The following is a 26,493-nucleotide window of genomic DNA, read 5'->3' as shown; positions in this document are numbered from 1 at the left end:
GTTGGACTACAACTCCCAGAATCCCTCAGGGCAAGAGGAAGACGGACCTGCCTCTTCCGCCTCTGCGCCGTGACGCAATTTCTGCCTTGTTGGAAGGTGCTTTCATCGGAAGCGCAGTGGCAGGAGGCGGTATCAGCGAACAAACGGCACTTAGACCCAAACACCTCGGGACCACCTCACGCGAATGGTATTTTGACTTCTAGGGATAAAACGGTAAGACTTTTTCATCAAGATTCTGTATGAGAGACGCAGATAACGTGCTTAGCTGTGCCAATAAAGACCACACCCTCTCTGGAGATCTAAGTCAGGATTTTAACACAAACGGCATGGCTAATTGGTTTAATACACGATCCTTTTGTAGTTTATTGAACATGACGAGTGTTTGTGAACGTGAATGTGTTTTACCTGCATTTACCTCCTTAGTGGGTCACTGCATAAAATGTAGGTCAGGATTATTTTTTTTTCCTGGTGGTCTACTGTAGCCCACTGTCTGCAGCTCAGCGTGGTGCAGGGCAATCCAATCATCATCATTACACTCCACACACACTCACAATTTATTTGCATTTGTACGCTGCGGGCAAAGCAATATTTAAATGGTCAATACTAAGAAGGATTTAATGTTTTATCTTAACCATGTATTTGTTGTGACACATAAGACAGCTCGTGACAAAGGCACGCGGACGTGGGGGCGGGGCGCATTAAAGATGAGGTCATGCAGAAATTCAGACCTGATGCAATGTTGTACCTCTGCTGTTTACATAATACTGTATTGTAGCAGTAACCAACACAGTATGACACAAAGAGCCTATGATATTAATTTGATCAAATATATAGCCTATTTTTGTTGAATTAGTGAATTTATTAGGCTATAACTTGGGTTTATAACCACATTATTACATCAATAGAAAGATTACCGGTATCTCATATCATATCAGTGGTTATTACTTTATTATTGTGATTAAAAGTGGTAAAAAAAACAAAACCCAAAACATTAGATCTGTCAACACATTAATAATACATTTTGAAATTAAAGAAATACCACCATAAACGATAATATTGAAACAAATTTATGGCACTGACACAAAGCAGGATAATCCCACTAAACCAATTTTAAAATATATAGTTTGCATTAAAAGGCCTGAGCTGCAATAAATAAATAGCAGGAATGAAGCAATAGCCATAAAAGTGACTTATTCACCCCTCCACAGGCCAAATGTTATTGTATTACACCAAAAATAACACACATCTTCCCATTATTGCTAAGAAAAAGTCCCCATGAGAAGTATTGAGCCCAGATATATATTGTTCCAGCTTTCATGTATTAAACAATAAGATGATATAGTCATTATTGTCACAGGCTTTGAAAACATACACAAAAACAAGATAAATAGTAAAAATAAAAAAATAAAAGGTAACAATGCATGGTAGTGAAGTATTATATCAGGCCATCATTGTCAAGGTTCCTTCTTTGCATTTTTAAGTTTTATTTTATTTTTGCATTATTTTGCTTTTATACATCTATACAAGAGAGACGGTATTTAAAATGTCCTGCTGTGCAAACCTATATAAACATGCTGCTTTATCATAGATCACAGTCACTTTTCTACACAAGACCATCGCTGCAGTGCCCCCTGTCGCCCGGAACTGGGATCTCAATCATTGCAATAACATGCCACGTGGATAGAGGCGTATTTCTGACGTAAGGCCTGCTTTTACTATCTGTACCTACAGATTTTTGCTGCAGATGTCAGTGACTCAAGACCTCCCAGACATGGAGGGGACAGACCTGTTAGGACTGCTGTTCCAAGACGGAGCAGATGGATCCACAGAGCATTTGTTTTCAGATGGGAATGAGCTCATTGAGTCCTGGCTGTCTGAACAAGATGTAAGAGAACTACTGAATATATATAAATGCACACTACCAGTCAAACGTTTGGACACACAATCTCATACTACTAATACTATTTTATTTTTACATTTTATACACATACAGACATGAAATATATGAAGTAAGATATATGGAAATTTTGACTGGTAGTTTATATTTTGTATTTTAAAATTTAACACTTATTATAGCTGCTTGTCAAAAAATGTTATGCTGGCACTAACTTGCATGATCACTGCATGCTAGTTTTAAGTAAATTTTTGAATCCACATATGTTCTATTATACTGATTGAGTACACAATTTTACATAATTCCATATAAAATGCATTAGAATCTCTTGTGTTTGTTCTGTTATTAAGATAAGACAATATAAAATAAGAACTTTTATTTTGTCCCACAATGGGTAAAATCCAGTGTTGCAAAAGTTCAATAACAGCAGGAGAATAGTAATATGCAATACAAAAATAAATAACTATTTAGAAATTGATATTAATTGTAACACAACACTGCAAGTAGAGCAAAAATACACGGCTACAACAATATTATAGTAGAGTAAGTGGCTATAAATGTAGGTTACTATTTATATTACACATATGTCTCTACAGATGCTTCCAGGCCTGGACACTGAAGACTTCCTGTCCAGCCTGTTGGACGAGGACATGGATGCACTCTGCCCCTCTCACTCTCCTCTGGGCAGTGACAGCGGCATCTCGGACGACAGCAGCGGAGGGGGGCACCAGAACAGCCCCCACAGCAGCGACATGGTGCCCAGCCCGAGCTACTCCCAGCCCAGCCCGGTGCACTCGGAGCCGGGCCCCCTCACCCCCACAGAGTACCACGTGGAGAGCCCCGAGGCGTTGATGGTGCAGGCCGATCACAGCTACTCTCTGCTGCAGGGACCAGACCGGGACCTGGACGAGCTGCAGAGTGTCCGCGCTGAGAAACTGGACACAGACGTCTTCATTGATTTAGGTGTGTACTACTGTAGCGAGTATGAATTACAACTGTTTATTAAAGGTTCATTATGTAACTTTTATGTTGGAAAGTATCCACCTGCATGCCTCTAAGGACATATTATTTCTTAGCATTGAATGTTCCATAGTATCACTAAATTTATCTATCTCCATGGAGACTAGCAAGTGATGTCTCCAGATTATGGTACAAGTTAGATCTGTGAAGAGGCCTGTAACTGAATAAATGTTAGATTGATGCGTTTAATGCCATACTGTGAAACATCTCAGATTATGACATCTCCATGGAGACAAGCAGTTGGCAGACCCTCCACCAGAAAAGTTACATTATGCATCTTTAAGTTGGTTGTCATTTCATTAAGGGATGCAAAATAGAGTGACTCTTTTCATTTTATGTATGAACGTTGTATATACGTTTTTGTTTTATGGATTTGTATTTATTTATTTCCTAATGCCTACCTGAAACTTTTGAAAAGGTTTAAAACACGTTACATAGTTATTAAGAGAACTCTCATTTACTAGTGAAAATAACACATTCTATTTTTTAATTTAGGAAAAATTGGATGCACTTTGTAATATGTTTTGGACGACTATCATCAAATTCCATATCCAAGAATCAAATTTGTATAACTTTTAGTATTGATATAAAGGTGTAGTTATATTATTAATATAAATAAAGGGAGTTACAGCTGTTAAAGTGGTTGTTTTGGTCCCCTCAGATGACCTGGTGGGTGACGCCATGGAGGAAGAGGACGACGTCAGCAGTGAACCGCCCTGCACTTTGGATGTGGAGGACATGGCCGAAGACTCGACTCAGCTCAAACAAACAGAACAGGTTCGGCTTGTTTTTCCTCCACGTTATGACATCAAGACTGTACTAACCAGGCAGTGGTTACATCCTCAATGAGTTCAAATGTCACACAGAATTAAATTGGTTCCTCTACCCAACATGTTATACTTTTAATGCATGATAAGTTTTTTTTTTTCCTTTTCATTCTGACCCAATAAATAATCATAAATAAATGTAAAAAAAATATAAATTCCTTCAATATTCAAACAGTTTAAATTAAAACATAACAAAGACTAAATCAGTATCATTAAAAAGGCTAAATATTAACTTTTGCATATATATTTTGCAACCCATTCTGTTGAAAAATTAAAATTCCAATTTCTTTTCTAGTTCCAGTTTAAAGAGATTGTGCTCACGGAGGAGGAGAAGCGACTTCTGGCCAAAGAGGGCGCCACTATCCCAACACACATGCCTCTCACAAAGGTAACTTGAACAACATACAAATATTGTAGTTATTTATTGTCAGATTAGTCAAAAGCTGATACTTTGACTCTATTCCTTTTACCAGGATAACTGTGTTTGTGTGATAAAGGCTGTGAGCAGGGCCACTGTGTGCAGCCTGGTTGTGAATAGGCGCTCTTTGTGTAACAGGCTGAGGAGAGGACCCTGAAGAGAGTTCGGAGGAAGATCCGGAACAAGCAGTCCGCCCAGGAGAGCCGCAAGAAGAAGAAGGTCTATGTGGATGGACTGGAAAACAGGTGAGGGGGAGTTTTTTTCAACATTTATATTTACAACAGGTACTATCTCACCAAGTTAAAGGGTCTATAATACGCTATTTTCTGATCTATGTTTTAATGTTGTTTCCTCATCACAAACAGACCTGGAGTTGTGTTTTGTTTCATTCACACATGTTTAACGCCCAAACCCTGCATATTTAGGCGGCAGTCCTTCTCTCAAACTGAAAACACTCCACTTTGTGATGTCATGTGGTAATACAGGAAGTGCTTCACTGTGGTTTAAACTCCACACACCTTCACCAGAATCATTTGGATGATTTCAGACCTGGGACTGTCAAACTCTACTGAACTAAAGCTAAGATGTAGGTGTTCACTACTCTTTCGTGACATCACAAGGTGGAAGAGAGTATTTTGAGCTTTGGAGATGTAAACAGACTAATAATGCAGGGTTACTTAAACATGTATGAGTGAAACAAACACAACTCCAGGTATGTTTATGATGAGGTAACAGCATTGTAACATGGCTAAAAACGAGTCAATTTTGCATAAATAAGACCTTTTAAGTCAAAATGAATAAATAATCAAAACCTGTCATTCACACTTGAACTTCTGTCTGTCTGATCTGGTGTAATTGTTGCAAGCTTAATACAAATCTGCCTTTGTTTTCAGGGTTGCCATCTGCACAGCTCACAACCTGGAGCTGCAGAAGAAAGTCCAGATGCTCCAGAAACAGAACATGTAAGAGACAAGCCTCTTTTTTTTTAATGTTAGTATAAAACAGACAAAGATCAAGGGAGAATCCACATTTTTTTTAATCTTTTAATAAAATCAAAAAGTTTAAAGTCCAATTTTCTAACTATATCATAATTTTTCGCTTATTGTTTTTAACTTGCCAGATGTTTTTAAGGATTTGGGACAAGGACTACTGGCATGTTGTGATATTTTGAATAGTCATATTTCTCTTACAATCTTACAAACAAACTGAAAGCAATTTAAATCTACTGAGTCTCATTCAGAAATAGCTTTGAACTGAAAACCAAAGCATATTAAAAATCACGCTTAGCTCCCTGAAAGACTCCTTGTAAACTGTTTTCTGACTCTGTCTTTTGTGTTTTTCTTCCCCAGGTCATTGGTTGAGCAGCTGAAGAAACTCCAGTCCATGGTAAAGATGTCCACATTGAAAGCCAGCACCACTAGCACATGTGTTATGGTAAGAGCCGTACAACACACGGGGTATTGTTGTGGTTGCTATAGCGCCGTGCGGGTAAGCTGATATCGAACCGTTGCTAACTTTGTATGTGGGACTTTCCTTTCAGGTGTTCCTGTTGTCCTTCTGCCTCATCATCTTTCCTTCTGTCAACCCCTTTGGCAGCAAACCAGAACAAAAAGAGCTGTACACCCCGTCCTCAGGTAAGAACGCTGTCTGGAAAAAAGAGACTGTCTGAATCTAAGGGTTTAACATGAGAGAATTACAAGTACTGTGTTACACGAAATTTACTCTTGTGAGCTTTAAACCATTTTACCTCTTCAGAATCATACCTGGTGTTGTGTTTTGATTTATTAGTAGCTATTTATTATTAGTTTGTCTACATCTCCAAAGCTCAAAATGTTCTGTTCCACCTTGTGATGTCATGGAGTGGTAGTTTTCAGATTTACAGCTCCTTTTAGCTTTAATTCAGTAGAGTTTGGCAATTTCAAGGCAAAATGATTCTAGTGCATGTGTGTGGAGTTTAAAAACGCAGTGAAGAACTTCCTGTATTATCACATGACATCACAAGGTGGAACAGAGTGTTTTCTGCTTGAGAGAAGAGCTTAGCCTAAATATGTAGGGTTTGTGTGTTAAACATGTGTGAATGGAACAAAACACAACTCCAGATATGTTTGTGATGAGGAAACATTATAACATAGATCAGAAAATAGCATAATATGGGCTCTTTAATCTTAACACAATAATTTACCACAACAATCCAACTCACAACAATATAAATGTAGGATTTAACTTAACTCCTATAAAATATCCTTAGAATGTTAGTTATTGTTTTAGGGGAAAAATGCATTTTGTGCGTTTGTAGATTTTAGAAAAGGATACCAAAAAGAAAAAGATTATTTAAAAACTACAACATGTGTCTGTAAACATGGACTTTTTGAAAAAAAAAACAACTAAATTCACCATGTTTAAAAAATGAAATTCAGTGCAAAACAAAATTTATTTTTCGAATTCTTTGGTCATTTTTTGGTAATTTCTTTGTGTCACTTTCACTTTGTCAGTTGTATTTTTTTTTACCGTGGAAGATGAAAGTTTAGGCTTGTAGTAGTGAGCTGACAGAAAACTGTTTCCCCTTGTGATGTCATGTGGCAATACAGAAAGTGCTCCATTGTGTTTTTAAACTCCATACACCTTCACTAGAAGCATTTGGATAATTTCAGCTCTGGAATTGCTGAGCTGTTAACTTGAGAACTACCACTTCATGACATCACAAGGTGGAACAGAGCATTTTGAGGTTTGGAGATGTAGACAGACTAATAATAAAAGTGTTACTCAAACATGTGTGAATGAAACAAACCACAACTCCAGGTATGTTTTCGAGGAAGTAACAACATTCTAAAGTGGCTTAAAGCTCACAAGAATCTGTTTTTATAATATAGACCTTTTTAAATATCTCTTCTTTCCCCCCCCTTTAGTCATCTCCAGGACCTTACGCTCCCTGCCTCCGGACAGCGATTCCGTCCCATACTTTGAGCCTGACGACGACTTCGTCATAACCCAGGAAGTAGAAAACACAAAAGCTATATTCGGCGGAGGTCAGAAGAACCACACTCCAGACTACCAGCACGTAGAGCAGCCCGACTCAGAAACAGGTGTCAACAGCAACTCATCCGCGGACTTCCCCAATCCCAATCAGGCTCTGGACATCAAACCGGGACAAGCAGGTGGCGGGAGTCCAGTCCAGGAAGGTCCTATAGATAAAGTGTCTGCCTCTGGGGTAGCCTATGATCTACAAAACTCCAAAGAAAACTGGATAGAAAGAAATCCCCCTTCTGTCATACTACAACAACACCGCTCAGATGAGATGTAGTAGACAAGGTGCACCAGCAGAGGGAGCCATATCATTTTAGCTAGGGAAGTTTGTAAAAAGATGGAAGGGAACCATATGCTATCTAAAATCATGTTTCTATTGCTACTCCCCCCTTTTAACTGGCTTTTGATGTACTACTGTTACTTAACTTGCACTTTGGTCTACCTTCTTTGGCGAGACAGGAAAAGTTGAGATTCCCTGGTATCTGTACTGTGTAGGCTACCTATTAAAAGCGCTCTGCTGAGTTTGAAATAGTGTAAACATCACCAAAAAAGAGAATGCAAACGTGTCTTAGAGTTTATTCAATGAAGTTATACCAATCATGTCCATGCCATAAATTTACAGGGATAACTTTGTTAGACTTGAAGGGGAAACTAGGGCTGCACCAGCATAGAAAAACTGTGTATTTTAAATAATGCAATCAATAGTGTGATCTTTAAGCTAAAATGGCAGTGCAATATCATCAACTTGTACTGGAGATCAAAGAAAACTATGAGCAAGTGTTGTCAGATACCTCTGGCATTATTTTAGCCATTTTACTAACAGGTAGTTAAACTACATCTAATTGTAGGGCACAAAGCCTAGAACTAAACTAGCACTTTTTATATGAACATTTTGATTTGTTTGGGACTTTTTCAGGGAAATGCTACCTTTGCCACAGCTACATGTTTGTGATGTATATAATGTTGTACATGACGTAGTTGGTGCAGCCCCGGTGATGCCCAGCCCTCATTAATCGTAGAAGAATGCTGCTTTAACCTCATGATGCTTGACCTGAAGTGGTTGTTGGACCACTGTGATGCTTCAGCCATTGCAGGACATTTGGCCATGTAGAAGACTTGTAAAGGTTTTAGTAATTCCCTTGTAACAAGGGTGTCATGCTTCTTTCGTTTTTGGAATGTTTCTTTGTTTTATTTTTTTAATTTTATTTTTAATGTTGTACAGTGAAGCAATGAGTAATGCAAGCTCTAGTTTAAGCAGACGCCAAACCGTTGACCATGCAGTAGTGTTCAGACCCTTACTACTTTCTCTTTTCTTATATAGGACACCTCCTGTTCTTTCTATGCTGTCCGTCTTGTTATTTGGCACTTGAAAAAGGGATTTGATATATATGTACTCCGTGAAGTTCCGCAGTAAAGTATATCCAAAAATGTAATGACCTGTTTTTGTCAGTGAGGCATTTTTTTTTGTTTTTAATGAATATTTTATGTGTTATTACTCATTATCTAAGTGTATCTGAATCAGTACTTAAGAGATTTTCCATGTGGATCAAGCACTGGCGTTTGACAAAGTGTAAATATGCTTCTATGATTGTAGGTCGCCTGTACATTTGAACTGTTTACGTAAAAGACATGTCTGAACATCTATAATAATAAACTTTTTTTACATCGACAAAATGCATCATCGTTTCCTCATCGTGTACCATTAGTGTGTGACCTTTGTAAAGTGGGCCAATCAATCTTTTGAATTGAGCTGAGCGCTTAAGACTACTAAGCACAGCAAGACGGTAAAATCATTATCATTTGTTAATTGTAAAACCACCTCTTATATTATGATTTTAGAAACTCTCAAAAGTGAGTTCACATTTGTGTATTTAATTATTCATTTGGCCTGAGCTGACACAAATTAATAGCAGAATAAACCAATAATTTGCCATAGAAGTTATTTATTCTACTCTATACAGCTCGAATGTATGTTATGTAAGCTATTTTTCCATCTACCATTCTGTCTGTCATCAAGCTGGCAAGGTCCTAAGGCGTTTTTCATTCAGCCACTTCCTTAAAAGTGACCAGACAAAACTTTACTGAGCGTTGCATCAGGTTTAACTTGGTCTTTATGGGAATCCCCTGTTATTTAAGTCACATTTTCTTAATTGAGATGAGGAAGTTTTCAAAATTCCAACCGAAACCTCAGTGCCATTAATAGTAATAGGTCTAATAAATGCTATTTGATTTGAATAACAGTTTATATAATCCTGAAATGCATCTGACTTGACTGGTTTTGTTTTTTACCCCGGATAGACTATTTTTACTGTGCAAACATATTAAAGGGAAAACACTGGGAAAAACAGGGTGAATCATCATTAGGCCGCCTTAACCATGACTCATCACACTGTATAAGCCTTTACCAGCAGCATGTCTAGGCTTGTTATTTAGGCCAAAGGTCGAGCGCCTTGTCCACCACCAGATGGCGCTCTCCGCTCACAAACGCGCAGGACCCTTTGGCGCAGGCGAAACCAAAGCGGTGGCGGGGGTGGGTTAAAAGGTCTTTGAAATGTCAGAAATCACCAACTTTTGTATCGAAACGTCAACGCGGTTTGGCATTTGAGATGGCAACAACTTTGTCCCACTTCGTAATGTTATGATCCAAAACGCAACTGTGATAACGTATTTTTTTTATTTTATTTTAATTTATTTATTTAATTGCAAAAAAAAAAAAAAAAGTATAACTGTAAAAAAAAAAAAAAAAAAAAAGTGTAACAATGTAAAAAAAAAAAAAAGTATAACAATGTAAATGGACTATAATAATATCAATAATAGTAATAATACAAAATATAAATGTAATAAATAAATAAAATAACTTGTTTGGCTGATTTTGTTGGTGGTAAAAACGGTGGACTGCTGAAGGAACACAGTCTACTGTTTTAATGCCCGTCTTTGCTCAAATGGGTTTTAATTGACAGAAACAAAACAAATTATTACTTTTAATTAATTAAATTAATTAATTATTACTTTTGCATTGTATAATATTTGCAGTTTTGTTGCAGGAAGGAAATCAAGTCCACACCTTGATTTATGTAAGTGAAAAACACAACTTGGAACTGTCCCCATGCACAAACACAAACAGATGCACACACAGGTTCATACCAACACAACTACACCTACTTTTAAGTGTCCAAAATGTCCATATTTCCCAATTATTACAAATACTATTACTATATACAGTATATATACAGTAACATGAAGTATATCATTATAAACATACTACAGACATATTTACTTATGTATTTTGTTTGTTTGATTATTCACAGGATCATAGCACCAAATTCTGGGCCCTAGATATACGTCATTTTGGGGGACCCACACCACATGTTGAAAAATATACATGCAGATACATAGCTCATTAAGTTGAAAATTGAATTCAAATTTGTCCTGGCAAAGTATCACACTGGATTAATGCCTGGTGTGTGTTGACTTTTGCAGTTACGGGCTCTTTTCAACCCAGGTTTGCCTTGTGGTGTACAGGAACAGCAACAGTTTCTTTTAAATGAATAGCAACAAGGAAGTCCAACGTGTAATTCCAGCTAAGACACACATGACTTTTTATTTCAACAGCCGGTCCTTCTGACTGTGTTATTATGAAAGACCATCACGTTCTCCTGTTTGTGTTGATGCTGTTGCTTGTGATATAATGGTGTGACTTCCTGTACTTTCTGGGGTATTTACTTTTGTTTTGCTTTGCTTTTAGCTTCATTTCATATTCAGATTTGTCTTGGAAAGAAATCTTGGTAAAAGTATGACCCTTGCAACACGATGTAAAGGCAAAACGCTATGATACACATGATCTTTGTTTGTTTACAGGTTCTACATAGTGACGTCACACTGTCAGTAGACAATCTTTGTATTTAATTTATATTGTATTTTCATATAACGTGTCTAAAACTTCCATGCACAAACTATAAATCAGAGCAAAACCTGCATGTTAAGCTTGGCAGAGTGCTTTATACAGAATACTTAGAATACTTTTACATTGAGTTGCATTTGAATTATAGAGTAACAACACAACATAGGATTAAAAACAGATTTATGTTTGTTTCATTGTTTGTTCTGCATTTCCTATCACTAGTTGAAGAATATAAAATCTCACAAGCCTCTCTGCTCCCTGCCCCACATACTTTTTAAACATTATGGGCCAAAATAATGCATTGTCAACGACAGGCTGCAGCAATACACATTTGAAAGCTTGTAGTGGGTGCTGTATAGGTACCTTTAAGAGTTACCATGTTATAGCTGACTCATTATAGTGATTATTCATCCATGACCAATCTTGGGTACTACAGCTTATCTGAAAAGCTTTTTGGATGTCATTTCATTTAACCTTCCCTGGACTGTCCCTGTGCGTCTTTGTCGTGGGCCTATCTTCAACATATCTTAGTTCTAGCAGTTCTGGCAGCCCCTGTTCCATTCAAAAAGAACTCAACACAAACACTTTCCATGCGCGTGTGTTTACCCCCAAACACTCCACTGATGTTACATTGAAAATTGATAAGTGACCGGCGCGTGTCAAAACTGTGAGGGGGGGGGACAAGGAGAAGGGGGCTCTCCACGCGCATCTGTCGAGCATCTGCCAAGAGCCACTAAAGTGTGCCGCCTTCAAAGACCCCCGGGGGTTGTAAGAAGGACCCGGAGCAGGTGGAGGTCTATTGTTACCACCATGGACACAAAGTCGTCTTTTTATTCCGGCACGTGTCCAGTCAAGACGCAGCAGGGCCAATTAAGTGAGCGCTCCGAACAAAGGCGCGGAGTGGCGTGCGCCCTGGCAACAAGCTGCGCACTGCTGCTTCTAAAATGACCTCTCTGTACTTCCCTGTGTCGCCGGGGTCATCACTATCGTAGCATACATAGCTGAACACACCTATAACGTGGATGAATGTGTTTACCGTCCGCAGGTGCTGGTTCAGGCTGAGACGCGAAGGGAATCGGCTAAAAATAGCGCACTGGCTCAGGCTGCTTTGGAAGTTCCAGACTAGACTGTATTATGGAACAGGTTTTATCTGTCCAAGTGCTTCCCCGGCAGTGGCCCACATATTAACCAAACAACATGTTTTGTTTTTTTTAGCTTTGGTTAACCTGCAGCATTCCAACATTGCACTGTGCACCACTTACATTGATCTGGCGCGTAACCGTTGTATAATATTACTGGCAAAGAGCACATAAAAACATCATATAGTCACATTTAATTAAATAATAGATAATAACACAGAGAGAAAAAGGAGCCAAATGCCTGCTTTAATGTGTGTAAACATGCAACTTGGGGGGTTCACAATAATAAGGTCACATTTTGTCTAGGGCATTTTTTTTTTTTTTTTTTACAAAGCTTTGGTGTTGACTATAGGGCAAGGTTTGTTAGTGGAAGGTTCGAGCTGGGGGGATTTCTTGAAAACGCGTAATCCTCGCCCCCACGTGGGGTTGTCAACAAGCCGGGAGTGAACCTTGTGCTGGGACTTTTGCTTTCCTCACCCGAACTGTGCGCTGCGAGCCAATGGCAGCAGGCGCGCGGGGGAAAGCACCTCCCCTTGCCGAGAAACCACGCTGACGCAGTATAAGAGCCGGTACAGCGAGCTGGGAGCTCAGAATAAGGACAGACAAGACACAAGAGCAACCAACCAACCTCTAACGAGACTAAACACTGCTCTACTACTGTTCGCTACTCGGATTCTATTCGCTTGTGGATTATAACTATGACTCTGGAAGAGATGCAAGGACAAGAGACAACCATGGAGAACACTGACAGGTAAATAGGCACTAAATATTACTATGGCAAAGCAATGGTAGTGCTTTTTCCCATCGTGGTGTCGTGTCCCACAGTGTTCTTATGGTGCTGTATTGTCTTGTCAGGGTGCAAAGTGCAGGCGCAGCGCTGGAGGAGCTGCTCCTCGCCGCTAAAAAGGAAGACTACCTGACAGTCGGGGTTTACGAGTCTGCAAAAGTCATGAATGTGTAAGTATCTAAATCATATCTTTGCGTTTTTTAACTTTTAGACTTCTTTTTATGTAGCAAATGCAATTTATCCCAGATTGTAATCCTTTGTCTCCCTCTTTTTTACGCACAGTGACCCAGACAGCGTGGCTTTCTGCGTGCTGGCCACAGATGAAGAGTACGAGTGCGACATGGCTCTGCAGATTCACTTCACACTCATCCAGGCTTTCTGCTTCGACAACGACATCAACGTGGTGCGAGTGAACGATATCGACCGCCTCTCAGACCTCGTGGGCGCCGATGAGAGTGGGGAGCCCAAGGACGTGCACTGCATTCTAGTCACGGTAAGCATCAGCAACCCACGTTTGTGCCACGTCTGATAGTGCGGACAGCTCACGGTGAATCATGCGTAATCTGAGCACGCTGTTCTAATAAACACTTTTGTCTTGTTTTTTTGCAGAGCCCCAGTGCCAGCCCATGGAAGCACTCCTCTTTGGAGACCCTGGGGATGTTTTGTGATGAGAGACGCAGCGTTTACGACTGGGTTCCCGCTATCACCCTGCCTGAACGCTGAACTGCACGCTGACCATAACATTGTTGAAGAAATTCCAAGAGCTTGAGGCGTAGATGTTATTCCGCCTCTACTCCTGTCTGGATTAAAGAGGCTTTGCCGCGAGTGTGTGCCCAGAAGCAGCAGCCTCCTCTCTCCCCGGTGCATCCAGGGACAGTGACAGGCGCGTGGGGTCCAAGCTGAGGTCGTGTGAGGACCAGATGGAGCTTAATGGACACTGAGAAGGAGTTAAAAGTGTTGGATTGGTGTCCTAAATGAAGGGACCAATATAAAGAAGACAATGCAAGACAAGAGAAGGTGGACTTTGAAAGGAATACTGACATTTTGAAAAGAATATGGACATTTAAGTTTCTTTTTGCAAACCAGCCAGCACAAGGCTTAACAAGGATGGAGCAAGTTTCAGAGACTGATCCTGATACAAACTATACACACTGGACTATATTTTTTTTACTTAATGATGCAAAAAAAATCAATGCAAAAAATATTTTCTTGGTTGTAAACTTTGACATTCTTTCTTAATAAATGCTCAAAATGAAGTGATGTTGTCAGACGTGTTGTTTTACCACAGTGCACAGTTCACTTTGCATAGCAGGAAGTAGAGCGCAGGGGAAGAGCTGCAGAGAAGTCACGTGGGCGGAGGATAGAAAGATCAAACGTAATGGTACAAGGATGGAAACACCCAGAGAGTAATGGTAGTACTACATCATAATAGCAGTAGTTTGTGGTTAGCAGTAGTAGTAGTAGTAGTTGTAGCGGTAGTAACAGTAAGACAAACTGCCTGCTGACATATGCACTTTGCACAAGAGACAGTAGTAGTAATAGTGTAGGGGAAGGGGTTGTGTTTTGATGTCTTTGTGCAACTGGGAAATTTATCTTATTAAACCAAAGTAGTACTGCACCTGTAATGCACTATATAGTTAGAAAAAATGGGTTTCTCAGTTCCATTTATCAACCTACAGATACAGATCCGCAATGAGTCTTTAACAGTAGCATGTAAGCGTCAAAGAACAGCATTTATTTATTTACAAGAATCAAAACTATATACTGTTTAGACCCATAGACTGCATATGATTATAATCCAAACAAAAGACACACTGTTCCACATGGCCCATACTGAAGAGCTACACTGATGTTGTACTGAGACTGACACAAAGAGGAGCATTATAAGCGCATAAGGTTGCTCATATAAAATGCACATGGGTCATAAAAAGAGTAAGTGAATGCAAATATATTGAAAAATAAAATGGCTGCAACTGAAGTTAATCTCCAACAGCCACCTTCCTTGTATGTTTTCCAAGTGTCCCAGCAGACAAACACTGCCTTGTACAAAATTATAATGAAGTAAACAGTATGCAGTATTGTCTAGGGATAGGTTTTAAGTTGGAAGCAGCAAATCCTCTCCTCTGAATACTCCAGTCTTATGCTTTATGTTAATATTTTTCCCAGAGCTGCGCATGGTTACAGTTCTGTATCATTTCAATATTTATAACAGGAAAAATATTGACATGATTTCAAAATAGACTTGCACAACTATTGCACAGTAGGGATGTGACGTTTATGAATGAGTTGGCTCTTTTGAACGATTCCTTAATGGATCTGGATTTCTTTTTTTTTTTTTAAAGAGCTGAATCTCACACTCCCGCTCCCAGTTTGAACCATTTTAAGTGATTTTAAGCCTTGGTAGCTTCTCTTTGTGATTAGTTTGTTGTTAAAATGAGTTCTCACATTGGCATATACATAAATAGTCAGTCTTTTGAACGGCACTTTGAAATGAACAGATCCAAAAGATTTGAATCTCATAAAAGAGCCAAAAGTCCCATCACTATTCTAGACAGCAGTAATATCTGCATCCCAACAACAATACCACCCCCATCATCGTTATTCCCCCCATATAGTAAAGTACACAAGTCTTGCAAACATGTCCAGGCTTGTATAATGCAAACACAGCACAAATGTCTTCTGAAAAGTTAACCAGACGCACAATATAAACTGTGTACACCGTAGAAAGGTCAGCATTGCCACACAGGAGGTAGAGGAGAAAACGAGGGGAGGTTTTGTGGTTGAGGCTGACAGTAAAACACAACAGACCACTTGAAAGACCCATGCGGCTTCACCTGAACTCGGTCTACACTTCCAGGCAGCCCCACCAACCACCAGCGTTTGTCCATAGAGAGCACGTAGTTATAGTAAAGTGAAATTAAAGTCGTAGTCTACAGAACTTGGTTGTCGCAGCTAAGCACCAACTAAGATTATGTTTAGCTTCCCGAGTGCCTCCAGATCTAAACTGGGATTTTATTGGGTTGAAACGAGGTCTAAAGCCACGATCCAAGTTCTGGATTTGTCTCTAAACAAAAATAGCCTTTTAGTTGATAAATCGGCCAATGGCGTCTTTGTTAAAGCCACAGTATGTAACGTTCTGCAGGTGGCATGTCACTTGCATGGTAAACAGTCATGGTGACATTTTTTTATCATGCTTTTCCACTTTGAAGACACTTAAAGCGCTTTACATCAAGGAACAACACACCCATTTCCACAAATTCATACACCACCGTACGCAGACAATGGGGGTGAGGTGAGCTGGAATCGAACCGCCAACCTTCAGATCAGTGGACAAACACTTCAAACACAGCTACCTCATGATTCCACGGAAACAGAAAGTTAAAGCCTGCATGGAGATAAATATGTTTTATTTCATATTTTGGAAGATTATGGATGAAGGAACAGCAAAACAACTTTTATTAGGATTATAGGGATTTATATGGACCACAGCAGGAATAATGTGAAGTGAGTTAGCTGGAGTATAGAGTGGCTGGACGCTTGAATCTGCCTTTTCACACATGATGAAGATAATGCAGACGAGCACTTTAATATTTTCATAATACTTTTGCTACTGCCACACTGACCTTTAGTAAGTTCCTCAACACACAGGGTCTTTAGTCCAACCAACATTTCTGCTGCTTACAGTCAAACATTGCACTCAGCGTTGTTGGTTAGACATTCTTAGAAGAAAGGAAGCCCAAATCAGAACACCACTATTGAGGGTTTCCTTAATATGAAAAGTGACAACATCATACCAGAACTATAGCGATGAGTGAGATCATGAAGTAAATGACAACTGAAGCATTGGGTAAATCCAGGTGGGAGGCGTTTTTCACTTTAAAGTTGAGAAAGCACTGACCTGAAACGGCATGAACTGAGAGGAAAATATTTATTATGGACGTTTGCATTGAGAGTAGGGACAGTCCCCGCCGACCTGGAGGCTTCTCTTTATCAAGTGTTCATCATCAAAAGCACAAAGCGCAAAATTTCAGTTTTGCACGTAGCTAATTTGATGCATGTTCAGGCAAAGGTCAGGCGTGAGTGCAGAAGTAGTTTCAAGTGAGTTCTCTTACCATTTCTACTGATTTTAAAGTGATTTTTGTGTGTTGCAGAATACATGGTTTGTGGATTTGCAAATGGTAAGTGGTCAGTGGTCACTTTTTTATATAGTGCTTTTCCACCTTCAAGGCACTCAAAGCACTTTACATCAAGAAACCACTCACACACACATTCATACACCAGTGTACACAGAAACCGGGGCAAGCTGTGTTAAGTGTCTTGCCCATAGACTGTATATGTAAATGGACAGTTAACCTGCTAGCCGCTGCTTTCCATATAGGAAGTGGTCATGGGCGCACTTCCAGCTCCATTCACTCTGGCTCCAATTCACTTTACATTGGAAAACTGTTCCCCATCTCTCTGTTAGACTCGTCATTTTGGTCTTAAATATTAACCCGCTCTGCATGATCCTAGTGTTTTTATTTCACTTGTTCGTAAATCAAGATATGAACATTAATAGCAGACAAATCAAGCGCCTTCTTTCCCCTCAGTTGCCCCCGCTAACATTAGCAACAGGTCATTGACAGCATTGCTAAGCTCCAGCTTCCTGCTAAAAAGAAGCACGAGCGGGAATGGGTGTTACCTTCAACAGCCTTGCTCTTTGGTTGCTATGATACAGTCGGAATTCCTAATATGGAAGTTGGCTCCAAATTCGCCGCTGTATCCGCTAGCCTCAATGAGCTCCATTTGACCGGAGCCGAACGCTATGAGTGATGTCACACCCCCAACCTTCAGACCAGACGACGAACACTCTACCAACTCAGCTACTGTTCCCTACCTTTCCCTGTTCACACTACCATTGTATAGTTGAGCAAGACACTTCTCATTCATCTTCATTCATTTTGAATCATATGTGTTCGGTGGCAACCCAAGGAAGCAGTAGTACCTCAAGTGACTCTCTCACCTTATTGTAAAGCACCTTTGTGTAAGTACAGACGCCTATCCCCTCCCCCTTCTCTTGTTCACGTGTGCAGACTGCTACTACAGAGACAACACAAGAATTCTCCTTATCGTCTTGACATTGTTGTATAATTGCACAAAAATATGCACGAAGTAAGCGTGCATTGTCTTCCCACAAGTCAACTATTTTTGTCTCTCCAACCAGATCTTATAATGAAGAAGAAGAAGAAGAAGAAGAAGAAGAAGAAGACGAAGAAGAAGAAGAAGAAGAAGAAGAAGAAGAAGAAGAAGAAGAAGAAGAAGAAAAAACAAAGCAAATACAAAATGAAACAATACAATCATCCTTGACCCAGTTGAGATTAACATTACACTAACAGCAATAGATGGCCTTTGTTTTCCCTTTAAATCAACCACAATCTGCACTATGTCTGTGTCTTGTACTGGATAGAAAAAGTACTGCTTATTTGTACTCAAGTAAAAGCACAGTTACATGACTAAAAATACTCAATTGCAAGAACAAGTACTGTTAGCAATAAGCAAAAGCAGAAAATATGTATGAAATATCCAACTCTAAGTACTAGTTACTCATTAACATGATCTAGGACATCAGTTTTCATCCATAACTTGAACAATTAACCGTTTAATGCATTTAATTAACAGATGGGTTATGTTATTGTTAAAGTGTTATGTAAGCATTCTCTGAGCTCTAGCCAATCAGAGCAGGTGAGGAGGTGTTATATATTTGTCGGTTTGGCAGATGCTTTTCCATCTTCAAGGCACTCAAACCACTTTACACCCATTCACACCCGCATTCATACACATGTGTAGGCAGACATCCCAAAAATATTCACTTGATAAAGGTATAATTTGCATTTTTTTTTTATTTATTTGGTTTATTTAATAGGAGCAGTGAACATTAATCATTTCTGTAATTAGCCCGAGAAGCAATTTTTCATCTGTTGTCCCTAGACAGATGGTAAAATGGATACGCAAAAAAACACAACCACAAGAGTTTTACAGAACAGTGCAATTAAACAAAGCAGTTCAGTTAAAAGTAATTAGTTTCTACCCACCCCTTTTGTGTAGCAACAACTGATGCTAGCCTGCAGTAGCGTGCTAATTTTCCATGTGCTTTGGCTACTGCCGAACGCACAACAAAGCCCCACTTCTGCTATTGAGCCGATCTGTGCTATTTAAGTGGAGCTAACACAATCTGTGGTGTATGTGCCAGCGCCTGCAGCCACAGCCCGCTCTGTCTGCACATGGTCTGAGCCAGAGATCCAAAACCCTGATAGACGAGACGAATGTAAGCAATGTCTCACCCAGAAAGCAATGCAAGCTATTACCTCCCAGCTCATAAAGTGTAAACATCACAAGTCTGGCCCTATCTGCTTATGCAAAACCAATGAAATGTAAAGCCAAGTGTGATAAAAACTCAGACTTATAGGCAGTAAATGTGCTAATTTGTATGGCGGTCTAGTGCGTTCCATATAAGGAGTTGTCAGATGTTGAAGATGGTGTAACCCTATCTCTTCTGTTGCACTTTAAAACACATGATCTGAATCACCAATCTCTCATCTGACCTATAACTTGACCTTTTGTCGTCATGGAAATCAATATTTTTAATGTGGAACCCTCTATGCAAATGTGATGACTAGTGACAAAGATGAAACCATGTATTCATTATGGCTTTAGAAACTTTGATAAACTTTCCTCTACACGCTAGTGGGATTTTCTCTTTCGACTGGACTGGAAACGCATTGGGGTTCAAATGGGAGAGCTGGAGGAAGCGTCTACGGTGAGGGAAGTCGGGGAGTCCCTGGTTACACTGCTGCCCCACGACCTGGTCCCAGATAATTAGAAAAAAATGGATGGATAGATGGACAGATAAACACCCACTGTTCCTGAGAATGGGCTTGCTTCTCCACAAACGTGTCTGGCCACCACCACCACCAGCTTGTCGCCATGGAAACTGTACTGCTTCAGGTTGTATAAAACACATCTATAGGGAGATATTCATTTTTTGTAGTATGATTTGAACTTGTATTTGTATAAACAGGTGAAAAAGTGCTATGAAAAAATTACACAGTGTTGCTTTAATGCGTTACATAATGGCTGTGAACTTTGACCCCTAAAATACAATGGTCTAACTGTTAACTGACAAAGCTCATGGGTTTTTGTAAGTCCCTCATTACCAGTTATTCCTGCTCTCTTCCTGCAGTGCCGTGGTTACAGTTAGTCTCTCATATCGGGATTCCCTGTGATTCCCACACCCATCGGCGGACTGTAAGTGACTGCTTCCCAGGACGCTCGCTCTGAGTGATACAAGCTCCGCCCCTCTTCCCACAGTCGTTTAGGCCTTTGCCTGCGCCGAGCTGTGTCCGGCTCCTCTTCTGACTTACAGTAACCACAACAGGGATGATGTTACACCATGAGCTGGCAGGCCGGCATCGTCCTCACACGCCCCACCCTGCTCCACATCCCCTCTCTCCTTTCCCCCTCTCTCTCCTATCTCTCTCTTTCTGTTTCCTCCTCTCTTTCCTCCTCTTTCCCTCTCTCTCCTTCTTTCTCTCTTTCTCCCACTCCCTCTGACTCCCTGTGTCCCTCTCCTGCTCTCTCCCTCTCTCTCTCTCCCTCTCTCCCCCACTCTCCCTCTGTCCCTCCTTCTCTCTCTCTCCCACGCTCCCTCTGTCCCTCTCTCGCTCACTCCTTCTGTCTCTCGCTGTCTCCCTCACTCTCCATCTTTCATCTCTCTCTCTCCTTTTCTTCTCTCTTGTGGAACTGCAATAATTTCTCTCTGATCTCCCGATCTTTTACTCTATTTCTCATTTTCCCCTCTCTTTTCCCTGTCTCTCCATGTGTCTTTTTCTTTCTCTCTCTCTCCCTCTATTTTCCCCCACTCTCACCCTCATTCTGTATCTCTTGCCTCTCTTTCCTTCTCTTTCAGTTCCCCTCTATCTCTCTCTATTTCTCTCTATCTCACCCTTTCTGTGTCTCTCCCTGTTCCTCTCTCCCTTCCTCTCCCTCGCTCTCCCTCTCTCTTCCTCTTTCTCTGTCTCTCTCTCTGTGTCTCTCAATTCCTCTCTCTCTCCCTCCCCCTTCCTCTCCTGCTTTCTCTCGATCTCTTTCTCTTAGTTCCTCTCTCTCACTCTCTGTCTCCCCTCTCTCTCCCTCTGTCCCTCCGTCTTTCTTTCTCTCTTTTTTCTCTCTGTCTCAGTTCCTCTCGCTCCCTCTCTGTCTCCCCCCTGTCCCTCTGACCCTTCCTCTCTCTCTCTCTCTCTCTCTCTCTCTCTCTCTCTCTCTCTCTCTCTCTCTCTCTCTCTCTCTCTCAGTTCCTCCCTCTCTGTCTCCCTCTGTCTCCCCCTCTCTCAGTTCTTCTCTCTTCTTTCCTCCCCCTCTTTCTCTCTCCCTCTTTCTCTCTATCTCAGTTCCTCACTCTCCCCCTCTCTCTCTCTGTCTCCCTCTGTCTCTCCCTCACTCTTTCTCTCTCTCTCAGTTCCTCTCTCTTCCTCTCTGTTTCCCCCTGTCTCCCCCTCTCTCTCTCTCTCTCTCTCTCTCTCTCTCTCTCTCTCTCTCTCAGTTCCTCTCTCTCCCTCTCTGTCTCCCTCTGTCTCTCCCTCTCTCTCAGTTCCTCTCTCTTCTTTCCTCTCCCTCTTTCTCTCTCCCTCTTTCTCTCTCTCTCAGTTCCTCTCTCTCCCTCTCTGTCTCTCCCTCTCTCTCAGTTCCTCTCTCTTCTTTCCTCTCCCTCTTTCTCTCTCCCTCTTTCTCTCTCTCTCAGTTCCTCTCTCTCCCTCTCTGTCTCCCTCTGTCTCTCCCTCTCTCTCAGTTCCTCTCTCTCCCTCTCTGTCTCCCTCTGTCTCTCCCTCTCTCTCAGTTCCTCTCTCTTCTTTCCTCTCCCTCTTTCTCTCTCTCTCAGTTCCTCTCTCTCCCTCTCTGTCTCCCTCTGTCTCTCCCTCTCTCTCAGTTCCTCTCTCTCCCTCTCTGACTCCCTCTGTCTCTCCCTCTCTCTTTCTCCCTCTCAGTTTCTCTCTCTCCCTCTCTGTTTCCCCCTCTCCCTCCCTCTGTCCCACCCTCCCTCCCTCTCTCTTTCTCTCCCTCTCTCTCCCTCCCTCTCTCTGTATGAGGTCAGGGCCCAGCTGGCTCGTTCTGGCTGTGGGAGAGATGGAGGGATAAATAGATGGATGGATGGTGGCTGGTGTAGGGTGACTCTGGTCTAAGTACAGCTCTCGCGGAGGACAATATGAATCTTTTATGAGTTCTTCAGTCCTCCAGTGCAGGGAATTTCTCATGGCGGCTGCTGCGGTCGCTGGCCAAGGTTCCTAAATCAGCGAGATGTGATAAGACACACTGGACTCACAGAAGATAAGAAAAAGAAACAGGGCAAGAGAATAAAAATAAAAGGCAGGAAAAGTTAAATGCAATGTTTCAGATGACGTAATAATTATCATGGACGTCTGGTGTTAATATAAATGGGAGCTGCATTGTCACTACGATGACCAGGTTCAACACTTTTAAAGAAATATAAACATTTGTTGTTTAAAATATGTCTTTACTATGATTTTACATAATTAGCAGTTTAAAGGAACACTACGCAACATTTCCAGAAGAGCGTCGGCCACTTGCTTGTCTCTATAAAGATGCTATTGCTTTGCCTGGCATGTCCCACATTATATCATTAAACTTATCTAACTTCACGGAGACAAGTTGGTAATGGAACCAGATCAATTTACAGGTCAGATCTATGGAGAGGCGATCCCCCTCACAATTATAATGCATGTTCTACAAGGCGTTTTTGTGTTACAGTACAGTATTTAACACCGACAATTGAATAAATGCTACGATAAGTTTAATGTTGAACTGTAAAACTTCCATCCATCCAAGATCTTTCTTAAGACATATCGGGATGATTCAGGTTTGAAATTGATTTGTAGATTATATAAGGACTTTCAGGACATTAAAATCTCAAACACAGACTACATTAAACAAAAATGGGAAGAGGAAGTAAATACGGTTTTGTCAAATGAAACCTGACTCAATGCTTTCCAATGGAAGATCTCCAATTCAAATTCATGCAGACGTTTTGGCTGGAAGTGCCTCAGCAGATACTTTACGACACCTGCACAAAGCTCACATTATTCAGGCTCATCTGGTTGTTGGAGGAACTGTGGTGTCCAGGGAGCAAATCATTTTCATTTGTTTTGGGCATGTCCAATGATACGGAATTTCTGGAATAAGCAATAAGACATAAGCAACGAGATGGGACGTTTGTTTGGAACGTTGAGTTTAGCGGCACGGAAGTCAATAACTAAAAACATGGTTAAAGGCCACGATGGACGATTGGCACAACCTGGTATACGCAATATTTGTCAGAGAACAGTTATCAATGTACAACAGACTTCAAAAGGACAAATTAGACAAGATATGGGAGAAATGGAAATGTTATATTCTGCTTAGAAGACCAGAATTTGTCTGATCCTGTGACTGTTGGTTATGTGAGATTGTAACTGTACACCCACTTTTTTTTTCTCTTGTTTACTGTTTGAATGTTGTTACGTCTCTGTCCTTTTTATGTTTCTAAAGTAAAATAAAAAAAATAAACTAAATAAAAAATAATAAAAAAACAAACAAAAAAAAACCTTCCATCCATCCCAGGCTTCAGACAACCCTCACTTCAGGAACTTCCTCTAGCGCACATGTGTCAAACTCAAGGCCCCCGGGTTAAATGTGGCCCCCTACGTCATTTTATGTGGCCCACAACAAAATAAATTAAAAAGTTTGACTGTCTTAAAATGTCAGTTTATCAGGAGATCCAGTTATACAGCCATAGTTTTACACCTATAGAAATGTATATGTAATATTTGTAACTTAAAGAAGAAATAAATACAGAGACTTAAAAAAGTAGTGACGTAGGTGATGAATCCTACGCAAGAAAAGTTACGTAGTACATCTTTAAGTGAGCCAAGAGTCACCAGGACCTGTTGTTGGTGTTGCCAGGGTAAACAACAAACATCATCAGTTACACCTCTTGTTTGAGTAAAGACGATATCAGAGTGTCAGTGTGACTTGACCTGGGATCCCTGCTCTGCTTACTGCTTTGCGGTTGCTACCACAGTCAGAGCAGAGTAAGCATTCTTCTGCATAATAAACAGCACACACCTGGATCTAAGGGAGCTACCTCACTCACTGAAGCGCTGACCTCATCTCACCTTTAGCTAGCGATCAGTGCTAAGTCTATAATCATGACTCAAACCCGGTGACCGCACTCGTACACACCTGACCTAAACAGGCAGTGTCTCCGGGGGGGCAGGGTGACATCCACGCACCGGGTAGTCAGAGGTGAGGTCATGAGACGGCGATAGCTGCAGTTAAATGTTGGTAATGGTTATAAATAGTAAGTGATATTTAGCTGTTGAGCTGAAGTATAGAGTGAGTGAGAGGCTGCGAATAGAAGACATACTGAAATAGATGTGACTAAGTAAATACAATCTAGTGAATATATGTAAAAAAAAAAATACATAGATTTCTGACCTCTCAACCACTGATGTTCACGTCGAGAGTGGGATTCGAACTGCCAACCTTCGGATCAGCAGAGGAAAAACTCAACCAAACCTGTCAAGTGATGGTTTGTTTTTCTAAATGTTCACAAATTGCCCAGGTATTGCATCAGGCTGTTTATGTGGCAGCCTCCAAATACACTTAATATAATGCACAGTAGCAACAGAGATAAAGAACCAAATCCAAAGCTTGACATCTGAAAATATTGGATTTCACAAGATCTACTCATTTCAACCCGATACTTTGAAAACACAGTAATAGTACCAGAGTTTAAAATGCCTCGCTGGTACTGAAGAGGGTCTCAAATGTGCTCGAGGTGATATGATGCCTTATAACGATCTCACGAGGCTAGCTAGCAGGCGCGCGGGGATAGTCTGTTTGCATAAGCTTAGATCTGTCGAAATGGCAAAGGGTATTTAAGGACACGTATAGAGAGACTCCCTTGGATTATTCTAGTCAAGAGTCAAAAGAGGAGAGCCGCAGTGGGTGGAGGCAGAGAAAGAGAAAGTAAACAAGTCCGACTGCACCGGGTAAAGATAGAAGCATGTATTATTAGTGAAGCGAAAGGCAAAAATATCTATGTTAGAGATGGAGGTTGGATTGTTGCAGTCGTCGGTGTAACACGCTCTGTGCACGAGCGCTGAACAAAACCCTCCTGTTCACTGAGTCATAGCAGCAAAATGTGTGCAAATAAAATATTAATACAAAAAACTACCTCACTCTAGTCTTTTGGAGTTTTTAGAGCGTGGTAATAGAAAGTGCATGTTCTTCCTGTGTCTGGGTGGAGTTTGCATGTTTTCTCTGTGTCTGTTTGGAGTTTGCAGGTTCTCTCTGTGTCTGGGCGAGTTTGCATGTACTTCCTGTGTCTGTGTGGAGTTTGCATGTTCTCTCTGTGTCTGTGTGGAGTTTGCATGTTCTTCCTGTGTCTGTGTGAAGTTTGCATGTTCTTCCTGTGTCTGTGTGGAGTTTGCATGTTCTCTCTGTGTCTGTGTGGAGTTTGCATGTTCTCCCTGTTTCTGGGTGAAGTTTGCATGCTCTCTCTGTGTCTGTGTGAAGTTAGCATGTTCTCCCTGTGTCTGGGTGGGTGGAGTGTGCATGTTATCCCTGTGTCTGGATGGAGTTTGCATGTTCTTCCTGTGTCTGTGTGAAGTTTGCATGTTATCCCTGTGTCTGGGTGGGTGGAGTTTGCATGTTCTCTTTGTGTCTGTGTGGAGTTTGCATGTTCTCCCGTGTCTGGGTGGGTGGAGTGTGCATGTTCTCTCTGTGTCTGTGTGGAGTTTGCATGTTCTCTTTGTGTCTGGGTGGGTGGAGTTTGCATGTTCTCTTTGTGTCTGTGTGGAGTTTGCATGTTCTCGCTGTGTCTGTGTGGAGTTTGCATGTTCTCCCTGTGTCTGGTTGGGTCGAGTTTGCGTGTTCTCTCTGTGTAGGTGCGTGGAGTTTGCATGTTCTCTCTGTTTCTGGGTAGGTTTCCTCAGGTTTCCCTCTTCAACTCAAAACCATTGGTAAATTGGTAAAATCCTCCAGATGACCTCGAGATGTGGAGATGGGTCCCTTGGCTCTATCCTGCATCACTGCTCCTGACAGGTTCTCCCACCGGCATTTGGTTGAAGGATGGGTCATATGTATAGGTCAAATGCAGGGTCAAATGTGCACAAGTGCTTACCAAAACCCTATTTTTCACTAGGTCATGGTGTCAAACTTGCTAAAATAAAACATTATTACACACATATCTAGCTCGCTCTAGTCTTTAGGGGTTTTTAACAGAAAGTTCATGCCACACAGGAAGAATGTTCTTGGGGCACCCGGGGCCTTTGTGTGAAGTTTGCATGTTCTTCCTGTGTCTCGGTGGGATTCAACTGGGCACACCATTTTCCCCCATCAACTCAAAACCTGTGCTAAATTGATAAAATCCTCCAGATGACCTCAAGAT

The 26,493-nt window shown here is 41.0% G+C and overlaps 2 protein-coding genes across 2 annotated transcripts; both read left to right on the top strand.

The window, feature by feature from the left end:
- Positions 1-93: 93 nt before the first annotated feature.
- Positions 94-8,860, top strand: creb3l3l (cAMP responsive element binding protein 3-like 3 like). The gene is made up of 10 exons (XM_033972011.2): positions 94-213; positions 1,732-1,885; positions 2,491-2,857; positions 3,576-3,691; positions 4,037-4,129; positions 4,298-4,404; positions 5,053-5,121; positions 5,509-5,593; positions 5,700-5,793; positions 7,066-8,860. Exons 2-10 carry the CDS (start codon positions 1,745-1,747, stop codon positions 7,458-7,460), a joined length of 1,467 nt encoding a protein of 488 aa, XP_033827902.1. The 5' UTR covers positions 94-213; positions 1,732-1,744; the 3' UTR covers positions 7,461-8,860.
- A 3,952-nt stretch (positions 8,861-12,812) lies between these two features.
- gadd45ga (growth arrest and DNA-damage-inducible, gamma a) lies at positions 12,813-14,266 on the top strand. Its single transcript, XM_033972012.2, has 4 exons — positions 12,813-12,974; positions 13,079-13,180; positions 13,293-13,503; positions 13,620-14,266. Exons 1-4 carry the CDS (start codon positions 12,922-12,924, stop codon positions 13,731-13,733), a joined length of 480 nt encoding a protein of 159 aa, XP_033827903.1. The 5' UTR covers positions 12,813-12,921; the 3' UTR covers positions 13,734-14,266.
- The last annotated feature ends 12,227 nt before the right edge of the window (positions 14,267-26,493 follow it).

Source organism: Periophthalmus magnuspinnatus, chromosome 9 (assembly GCF_009829125.3).
Source record: "Periophthalmus magnuspinnatus isolate fPerMag1 chromosome 9, fPerMag1.2.pri, whole genome shotgun sequence".
Taxonomy (NCBI): domain Eukaryota; kingdom Metazoa; phylum Chordata; class Actinopteri; order Gobiiformes; family Gobiidae; genus Periophthalmus; species Periophthalmus magnuspinnatus.
Note: the sequence above shows the minus strand (reverse complement) of the source record. Positions and strands in the feature narration are given on the sequence as shown.

Bases quoted from the DNA above. Each gene is read 5' to 3' on its own strand.
- creb3l3l (XM_033972011.2), top strand. From the start codon at position 1,745: ATGTCAGTGACTCAAGACCTCCCAGACATGGAGGGGACAGACCTGTTA. The intron at 4,405-5,052 runs GTGAGGGGGAGT...CTTTGTTTTCAG, and splicing joins GTGGATGGACTGGAAAACAG to GGTTGCCATCTGCACAGCTC. The intron at 5,122-5,508 runs GTAAGAGACAAG...TTTCTTCCCCAG, and splicing joins ATGCTCCAGAAACAGAACAT to GTCATTGGTTGAGCAGCTGA.
- gadd45ga (XM_033972012.2), top strand. From the start codon at position 12,922: ATGACTCTGGAAGAGATGCAAGGACAAGAGACAACCATGGAGAACACT. The intron at 12,975-13,078 runs GTAAATAGGCAC...TTGTCTTGTCAG, and splicing joins ACCATGGAGAACACTGACAG to GGTGCAAAGTGCAGGCGCAG. The intron at 13,181-13,292 runs GTAAGTATCTAA...TTTTACGCACAG, and splicing joins TCTGCAAAAGTCATGAATGT to TGACCCAGACAGCGTGGCTT.